At 41.4% G+C, this 10,087-nt stretch overlaps 1 protein-coding gene across 1 annotated transcript; it reads right to left on the reverse strand.

The window, feature by feature from the left end:
- Positions 1–1,187: 1,187 nt before the first annotated feature.
- Positions 1,188–9,482, reverse strand: crkl (v-crk avian sarcoma virus CT10 oncogene homolog-like). Its single transcript, XM_044012593.1, has 3 exons — positions 8,256–9,482; positions 6,517–6,991; positions 1,188–3,497 (listed from the first exon to the last, which is right to left on the reverse strand). Exons 1-3 carry the CDS (start codon positions 8,561–8,563, stop codon positions 3,363–3,365), a joined length of 918 nt encoding a protein of 305 aa, XP_043868528.1. The 5' UTR covers positions 8,564–9,482; the 3' UTR covers positions 1,188–3,362.
- Positions 9,483–10,087: the final 605 nt, after the last annotated feature.

Here is a 10,087-nt window from a genome sequence, read left to right on the forward strand (position 1 = left end):
TTTAATGTAGACTTCTTATTCTATGATGGTGAAACTCTTACACATGGCTCATTGTGGGATAAAATAAATGTTTAAGAGAAAAAAAAAAATCTATCTAAAAAGGTCTGAGTCATGATTCTTCAACATAATCTTTGGAACGTCTTTGGAAAGTTTCAAGTCAATGACGTCATAAAATGTGTTGTGAAATAAAGCAGACATGGGAACAAAACACTGTGTTATAAGAAGTCATCACACGACGAATGAATTCAGAGAATAGAACAAGGTGATGATAATTGTTTTTTTGGACAATTTAAAAATCATTTTCAGCTACACAGCTTAAAGAATCAGTTACCAGGTTATTTCAAGATTGTTTTGAAGTTCTATTTATCAGTGTTATTTGCAATTACGGGTTCTAAAAAAGTAATGTTTACTCCTGTTCTGAAAAGCACTATTAATTTTGCCATTTTATTTCACTATCTTTCAGCACTGTAAAGTAGGCAAAGCTAAAAGAAAAACACTATTTTCTACTTGAACTGCTCGTCCTTTACTTCTCTTTAATTATCTGTAGCAACTCCCTTTAAAAAACATCATTTTCCATGATATCTAACACCGTCTTATTCAATTTAAACCATCAGATACGTGATGTGCGTGGATTTTGGAAATACGATGTGCGAGTTCTTGTCTCAATGGGAGATTTATCAACATTGACGAACCATAATACTTGTAGAGTAGAAATACAAATTGAATAGCCACCCAAGTATCATGTTACAATCAAATCATGGCAAAAAGTACATCATCTGAAACACTTGTCTGACAGCTGCTGTCTGTGTAGAATAGAAAGTGACATCTCTACCCATCTACCTTTGTATGAATAGATGCATGTGATCCAGTTTTTAGTAAACTAGATCAACTCACCGTATTGTTACAAAAGCCTCACATATGTCTGTTCACTTAGCTTGAAAAGTGCTGAATAAACACTTACGGACGACGGCGATCATCGCCCTTGAAAAGTTCTCCGCTCCCCGCCTCTAGGTCGGCTGACTTTCTTTTATTAGCACTTCATTAAAATTCATTAATTGGTTCGCTTCTCCTGGGCGCCGCTTGTGTCAGAACTGGAACTGTCAAAAATGAGAACAGGAGCGTCCGTGCTGTGCTCCACATACACAACCTGTGACGCCTAACGAGAGCAAGGAGGACACCAGAGCGACTTAAAGAAGTAGACGTAAATTTTATTTACTTGTTCTGTACATAAAGGGTCGATACCAGCACAGGTGTTAACCATGGGAAATATTAACACATGTAAATGGTATTAAGAAAATAAAAGGCACAATTTTCAATTCTTAAGTAAAGACAGGCTTTCCTAGAGTATGGAGAAAAGAGCACAGTAATACTGTTAATGCCATTACAAAACAACTCAGAAGCACGAGAAAAGCAAGTTCACCTCAAGAAGGAAGCTAATCGGGGTGTATTGCTTAATTAGTAGATGTCATTAATGTCTGATGAGGAAAAACCCACGTGGGTTTTGTTTTGCCCAGACTGGGAGGGGGTTAAAAATCAGAGAAACTTTTCTTTAATAATAAGGAAATAAATGACATTAAGCAGCATTTGGCCGGGCAGAACCATGTACCCAGCCAAGAGGTCATGCACAGAGGCAACCAGCAGGCATTTTTCCCTTTTGTAAATGTCACTTTAGGTACTTTTGTTTAATAATATCACTCATTTTAATTTATGCATGATTTCATAGCCTGACTAGAATCTTGACAAAACTAAAAAAAACAAACTGATCCAACTAAAAAGCTGCACAATATTACTCGGAAGTGAACGTGGCTGAGCGATGATTTTTAACAGAGCCGGGGTGGGGGGCACAAAAAGTTATTCTTTTAAATACAGCAGAGATGAAAGGGATCAGCAATTATGTTCACAATGCTTTCACTCTCAGCCCAAACTGAATTGATTCGCAGCACAATATGAACAAAGACACTTTCCTCGACTCCAGACAGGAGTCAAGTTTGCATAAAAGAGAGCCAGAAATTGTGCACAGACCGGGATAAAGCAGTTTCGAAAAGGCCTAACTGTCATCGACGGAAGGTTAGAGAGGACTGCATGCACTAAAAGATGCATTCATCGTACTTTCTCAACAAAGGCATTAATGGGATCTCATTGGCTTGCTGAGACTATTTCTCCTTTCCTGACCTGCGCCACTGATAGTGGAGCGTCTCACCCCCCAGTAAAGCCTTTAGTCCAAGTGTCCACGCTGTGTGTGTTTTTTTTAAGCTAGCTGTTTAAAGCTCGGCGCTCAATTGCAACGACGACGTATATTTATCTCCCAGTGCTTGTTGGCACTAAAAACCTGCAAATGTCCTTTTTTTAGTTCCAAATAAAACTAGAAGAAGAAAAGTAAAGGGGGGGTAACGAGTGGACATGCAAAAAAATAAAAAATAAAGAAATCACCACCCCACTATGCATCTTTTCGAAATCGGAAAAATAAAAACAAAATAAAACACACAAAATTATTGTTGATCACATGGCACAAATAAGGAGATGGAACCACATGTGGCTGCTGCATCGTGTCTTATTACACAAAAGATAAATAAGTCTTGTCAGCCAGACTTGCTCCAGGTTAGATGTGACTAAGGGATTTAGAAGGTTACAACCATGGTTTTCCAACTCCAATCACACACACACACACACACACACACATACACCAAGGAACTGTCAAAATGAAATCCTCATGGACAAAAGGTGTGTGAATGTGTGACGTTAAAAGGTACAAAAAGTGACTTGTTGATTGTTTGGAGAAATGACTCGACTGGCTGTTGGCGCCTTAGCCTCAGTGCTCTCTCCCCTGTCACTAGGGACAACTCAAGTTTTCCCTACTTCATACAAAATGTCCTCCTGTCAACTAAACAAATGCACACCAACACTTTCTAAAAGTCCCCAAGACTTTTAAACATAACAAATACTCAAAATCAAATTTAAAAAAAAACAGACTGATGTGGTAAATATCTATCGTGAACACAGACCTAACTCACATGCACTTGTACTTAAACACACACACACACACTCGCTCACACACACACACTGATGCCCAGTGATTTGGAAATGAAAAGGACACTAATGCAAAAAACACTGCCCAGCTTGGAACAAGACCTGGGAAAGGGGACCGTGAGAAGTGGGGGGGGGAGGGTGGTCAGGTTTTTTTAGTTTGGATCCAAAGTCCAAAAAACTGTAAACAGTCCGAAAGCCTTGCAACGGTTGGCAACGAGAGGGATTTGAGGCGATCACGGCAGCCCCCACCCCCACAGCAAGCAAGCACGTAACCATGGTGACACGGCAGAGTTGGGTTTACACATCGACACCGGACAAGAGGTTCCAGTGGAGGGTCAGTCACTCTCGTCGGGATTCTGCGGGTCTATGATTTTGACGTGCGTGAATGGGAAAAGGCCCCTTCGTCCATTCACCTCTCCCTCCCACTGACCGCTTATGTTCATCCGTGTAACCTTGACGATGTCGCCAACCTGGAGGAGGACAGGACAAGAGGCGGAGTTACAGGAGGCTTAAAAAAAAAAATGTATTCCCAAAAAAACTGGCGTTAGCAATATCATAGCAGCGATACTGGTGGATATCATCTGTATATGGATTTTATGGACCAAACTATTATTGGATTAAGTGACAAAATAATCGTTAATTGCACCCCTACATAGATTAGAGCAAGGGTATTACAAGTTAATTCCACATTATAGCCACAGATCAGATCACAGAATTACCATTTCTTCTTCAAAAAAAAAAAAAGATGAGCACACATTTCCAACAGTTAATGTATATTAAAAAAAAAGAAAGAAAAAAGGTTTCTCCATATATACTTCACTCATGCTGTCGTTTAAACAACCGATCGAGGAACATAAGTCGCTCACAGCGTGACCTCAATCTGTTCAAGCAATGTTCTTTATCTGGATTAGGGAGGAGAGAGTCTCAATCGTGAAAAACCCCATGATTGAAAAACATGAATGCCAAAGCTCTATTTGTAGCTTTAACTTCACAAAATGAGGCTTCAAGGACATCCAGTCCTAGACGTCATCAGTAACTATAATCCGTAATGCCGCTCTGGAATGCCAAGAATGCTGCTTAGTCATAAAAAAGCTTCTGTGGAATCTGTCTGTCAAAGAAAAACCTCTGTTACAAATCTTACCAAACCTCTAGGCACTAAATGGTATTATTATTATTATTATTATTATTATTATTAGAGTTCAAGGCTTCATTCACAAAAGGTTTGTTGTTATGGGAGTAGACATGTCCACTTGTGTAATTTGAATCAGGCAGAAAGTAATGAAAAAGCAGACTCGTACGCTACAAATACAACTTATGTCAAGCTCTGAAATCATCAAGGACATAACCTGATTTCACTTGTTGGGGACTGTGTGTAAATAAATAATGACTCAATAGTTCATATTTTTTGGACCCAAAATAGCCACATGTTATGAATTGTCAATGCACGCACATTTTAGACAAGCAGAACCAAAAATAGAGCAGGGAATATTGTGATTATCATTTAAATGTTGAAGGCTTTCAAAACCAAATCCAACCATACAGTATGCAGCTGGCTTTAACACGTTATTGATTTAAAAGTGGGATAAGTAAGAAGCAAATAAAATGAGAAGTTTTGCATTTTTGCACAAGGGTAAATAAAAATAACAAACATATTTCTAGTGAATGGAAAGGTCAATGTGTGCACTACAGACACTGGTTGTCTGTTTTTTTAATGGTCTGATTTAGCTGTCAATCTGAATTAGGCATTGCACATCTCCTGCTTAACTGTTGCCAACAGTTGTCAATTTACTGTACATAACAAGGAGACCAGGTGCTAACAAGGAAAAGACATGACAGATTCTGTTACACCTAACCTTCAGCATTCACCAGGTTTACTCATTGTTCACCAAGTGGATCACAATAACCGTCTGCAGAAACCTAGATGACTTCCTACAACCACTGACGCATGCTGATGTCAGTGCACAGCAGAAGTGCCCAGGCTAAAAATAGGAATGAGTACTGAAACCCAGTGTTAAATGGACTGGCATTGAACAACATCTGTCACGAAACGTCACCATTTACAATCACACGGGCATTAAACAGGTTTATTAACCACCGGTGCCAATAACTGTCTGCAAAAAAATCATTAGCGAGCTTCTCACTTTTGCTGGTGCTACACATTGACGCTTGGTAAAATAAATGTGTTGAATGAGGGAGGAGCTGCCACTCCTAAACACCATGTTTCTGCAGTTTTGAGACAACATTAACCGCATAAACAATAACTAGTCCAACAGCCGTTGACATTAATTACGGTAAGTATGGTATCAAGAGTCTTGGGTGTCACAATGCTGGGTTAAAGACTGATGACACAGCCATCTGCAATAAAATGCAAAAACCTAAAGGCAAGTGAGAAACATTGAACGGAAACATCCAGAGAAAGGCTCTCACATACAGAAAATAGCACAGCTCATCTGTCACTGCCCACGGTATGTTGTGCAAGCTAGTGGCCTGAAGCCCCGACGATGTGTTACCAACATTAACACATTGTTGTTTAAAAACTCTTTGTTTCAGTTTCAGATCTCTCAGAAGAGGGGCTGTGATTTCACGACTAACTAAAGTAAAAAAAATTGAATTTATTTAATCTATTAAAGAAATAACAAACAAACAATATGAGCAATGTTAAAGCACCAAATCAATGAACAGTACCTGGACTACCATTAAGACCTTAATGATACTCCTCTCTTGCTATGATAGTTTTTATTTCCATCTCTCCCCTGAGGCCATCACTTCAGCTCAGTGTACCATCAGAGTGGAGCTTTTAGGAGCCCCACTATAGATGGAGAGTGCACATTGAACATAAAACCACATGCTTCAACATGTTACTACAGTCAACAGTGATCTGAATAAGCCATGGTGAACTGAGAATTGCATGTTCTGTTGAGAAACTAGCAGGCAAACAGGAAGAATGAACCTGGGCCACGGCAAGCTGGATACAGCCAACTGTATCCTTGATCATGATTTTTGATGTGTTCTATAGAGAAAGTCAACCCATTATCTCTTTGACTATGCAAACACATGTGTCACAGGTGTATACAGGATGTGTACACTAGATTTGAAAAGCAAAACATAAAGACCTTTTCCATTATCTGCAATCATCTGCAGTCGATTGTCTTGTTGTTTCTAAGGCATTTAATGTACACGGTGCAGTGATTTCCCCCCTAATGTAGCACAATAATCTTCAAGTGCCCTTGAAAAGTACCCATGAATGAAAATAAGATGAAAATATTATGTGACAAACAAAGAGCTAGATCACTAAGACGACCTGTATTTCTAAAGTTGAGCCCTGCATCAGTGAAATATATGACTGCTTCTTTGACAGAGGCATAACTCTGAACAGAACCTTGTGTTAATGTGGTCACCCAGAGCAGAAAAGAAGAGATAAAGAGAAGGGACAAATGGCAACTTTTAGATTAAATACAGGGCATGAACTCAAAATCCATTTTACATTACCTCTAGAGCAAGAGCTGTTTTATCATAGGCACACGGCACTCGTCTCTGAATGGCCTTTGCCATGACCGGGCCGTTCTGCATGGACGGCAGAGGAGCGATAACGGCTCCAGGTGTACCAGGGGGCAATGGTGAAGGCGTCTGGGGCTGAGCATATGCATGGACGAGGGCATGAGAAGGCTCTGGGATCCCATAGCTGTTGGAATTACGAGACCCGTGGGATGGCTGACCAGAGTGAGGTGAAGGTCGTACCACTTTCTCCACATAGGGGACAGGGATCATGCCCACACGCCCTTCTTTACTCTTGGCACTCCACCACTGCTCCTCTGGCTTCTCCAGGATGATGAGAATCTCCCCCTTCTTGAAGGGAAGGTCCTCTGCATCACTGCCTGTGAAGTCGTATAGAGTCCGCACATACTCCACGTTCTCCTCTGGGCCACCCATGGGCTGGATGGGACCAATCCCTGTGCTTGGGTACCTTGGGAGATGACAAAAATGGGACAGAAAGGAAGGAAAATAATGTGGTTACCAAAAAAAGGCTTCAATCAGGTTATGTAATCACATTCAGAGCAAGATGCCACATATAGTGGCAGAGGCAGTGCAGATAAGAGACAACATCTGAATGAAGTTGTGGTTTTATACACGCTAACATTGCAAACGGAACCCAAATAATAAACCATTTTCTTCAGACACTTAATAAAAACAGTGCAGCAGGAGGTGCTGGTGTGACCACCAGTATAAAATCTGTCAAAGTGAATGCTTGAAGGAAGCACCGCAGGGCCTGCAACAACTATGGAGCTACTATTATGGACTATGCTAGGGATGCACAATATTATCAGCACAATAATCGGCTGATATTGGCTTAAAAATGTATTATCAGATCGGATATGACTAATTACTACAACAGTAGGTAGGCTGCTACATTCTTGACTTCAATGCTGGCACCCTCTGCAACTATTTTCTTTACATGTATTTATTTTGCTCAACAAAGAAAATGTAAATCTACATCTGCTGCGGCATGAGTAGGCAAAATATTATTATATATTATGTTAATTTCACTACAGAAGACCAAATTACCATGGGCAGTTTGGCACAGGGATATGTATCTGCTATCGGCCTTAGCACTACAGATATATCAGTATATCGGATATCAACAAAAAGTAAAATATCATGCATCCCCTTCCATATTTATTGAACTAAGCCTCAGGGGGTTGCAATATGCCACTTCACCCCTGGATGCCACTAAACCCTACCAATAGGTCCTTTAAACGTCCAGTGTGTATAAATACACTATGAATAATTGTAGCTTTTGAATTCCCTCTTTATGATTACTTGCTCTATGGAGGCTGTCATTTCTTCTACGGTTGCTTAAACTGGCAAACCAACCAGAACATGTGTTGCGTGAAACCCATCACAGTTCCTCAACAGGAGTAGAATCTCAATATGCACTCTCACCATTAGATGTCACTAAACACAACACACTGAACCTGGAATAGTGCCTTGTTGTAATGCTCCATCATGTTTTAAATCAATCACACTGTTCTTGTTAAACAGGGTCCAATTCAAAAATGATATTGCAAAACACTGTCCATCAGAAAAATTGTCAAGCCCTAGACTATTCAGATAAAAACAGTCGGTTTGATTTAGATAACAATCTTTAATGCTAATGAAGTTTGGGTGTTTTTTGTGTGTGTTATGTGTTATATTGTGGTGGTGTGGAGGGCACTGGGTGACTCCCTTACCTGGGTGCTGGCTCTATTAGAGTCGTGGTGTCCAGGTAATGGATTTTGTAGAACTCCAGTAGAGCTGAGAGGTGTTCAAACTCCTGGTCGCCTATCTTGAACCTCTTGCTGGGTAAGGAGTTGATTATATAATGGGACACTTTGGAGTTTTCAGACACTGAAAGCACATAGTCGCCTGGACAAGTCGACGAGTCCCGAACCAGGAACATACCATGTCTCTGTCCTTGTAACCTATTCTGTGCCTCCTGTCGTGACACTGGTCCAAAATACCAGGCGGATCGATCGGACGAATCGAACCGAGCAGACATTTTCTAATCAAAAATAAGTTAATATCAGTCCAATAACAAGAAAAAAACTACAAAGCAGACTATACAATAATTTAAAACGTGAATGCGTGCTGGGATTGGCCAATCACAGCAAATAGCGAGGTTTGGAAGATGCAGGGCAGGGCGTTTGTCGCCCTGTTTAGGATTTGGACTGTTTTCTTACACAAACGACGCAGGCACCGGGGGGAACCAACTAATAACAACAACAAAACAACAACCTGACGTTTTCAGAAACAGGCTGCGACTGGTTGGAGCCAACTTTGGAGCATAATGTGGTTCCTGTGATCCGCAGGCAATGGCTGAAGCGACCAAAATAGAACAGAAGAAATAAACAAAAAAAACTTGTACAGACTTCGACGGAGGCCAAAGAAACAAATGATCAAGGAAGCTTCCCCTTTTCGTTCCGCCTTCCGAGAAAACACCAGGCTCCTCTTCTAATAAATGTATCTCCTCCACTCACTGTGTGTCAGTTATGAGAACGGAAAAGGTGGCCTCAGTTTTTCATCTCACATCCCACTCACGTCTGCCAAACGTAGCCAGTAGCTGCGGGTCGGGAACGATCACTTGCGGTCTTCTTATATCTCACGCGTGAGGGATAAACGCTTTTTGAATCCCTTTCTTGAGCGAGAGCAGACTTTGGAGGCAGCGGCAGCGGAAAAAAATGGCGGCCCGCAACACGTCTTCACACAAAAAATTGTCTCGCGGCAACGGCTCGGGTCCGGCGCGTGCATCTCTTTGGGGACAAAACGCTGCGCAGCGGCTCCGGCGTGCGTTCCCGGCTGCTCACGAGGGGTCCCCTCCTCAACGATTCGGTATTTTATGCGTTCCCTCGTTTGTGCTCGTCCCCCCCCCTCAGCCGAGCCACCAGAAGTGCGAGTACGAGACCGAAAAATGGCGACGGGAGGGCGGGTCCCGCTTTCTGTCTGACGACTGTAGGAGAGGGCGGGGGGCGGGGCGAGACGAGGGCACAGGCAGCCCCCTCCCCCACGAGGCACCCACCTCTGTGTGGAGACAGAGAGGTGTCACTCATGTTTCCATGACATTTGACAGAAATGTTGATTTTTTTTTTACCTTTGAAAAAAAAAAAAAGAAGCACCCCCATCCTTTCACTTAAAGGTCCATTGTATACGAATTATTCACATCTAATGATGAGACTGGAAATATAACATAACAAATGTAATAGACGCGCCACCACAAGGCGTTTAAAGGAAAATAAAAAGGTTTCCTTTACCCAAAGCACTATAATGGTCACTCCTGTCGCGTCTCTTGTTACTAAGCAACCAAAAACCTTGGAAGTTACCAGCCTCATTGAATTAACACATACAGTCAAACTAACAAAATAGTCATAAACGATGGGTTATCACTGCATTGCCTAGGAGGAGCTCCAACAGAACAACATCTGAGATCTATGGTGGCCTGGAGAGACAACGTAGAGATCTCTGTCCAGAAAAGAGGACCTGAGATTGGAATATCTCAGGTATGTATATATATATATATATACTCAAT

The sequence above is a fragment of the Solea senegalensis genome, linkage group LG21, assembly GCF_019176455.1.
Source record: "Solea senegalensis isolate Sse05_10M linkage group LG21, IFAPA_SoseM_1, whole genome shotgun sequence".
Taxonomy (NCBI): domain Eukaryota; kingdom Metazoa; phylum Chordata; class Actinopteri; order Pleuronectiformes; family Soleidae; genus Solea; species Solea senegalensis.

Bases quoted from the DNA above. Each gene is read 5' to 3' on its own strand.
- crkl (XM_044012593.1), bottom strand. From the start codon at position 8,563: ATGTCTGCTCGGTTCGATTCGTCCGATCGATCCGCCTGGTATTTTGGA. The intron at 6,992-8,255 runs GTAAGGGAGTCA...TCATCTCCCAAG, and splicing joins CTAATAGAGCCAGCACCCAG to GTACCCAAGCACAGGGATTG. The intron at 3,498-6,516 runs GTAATGTAAAAT...GTCCTCCTCCAG, and splicing joins AAACAGCTCTTGCTCTAGAG to GTTGGCGACATCGTCAAGGT.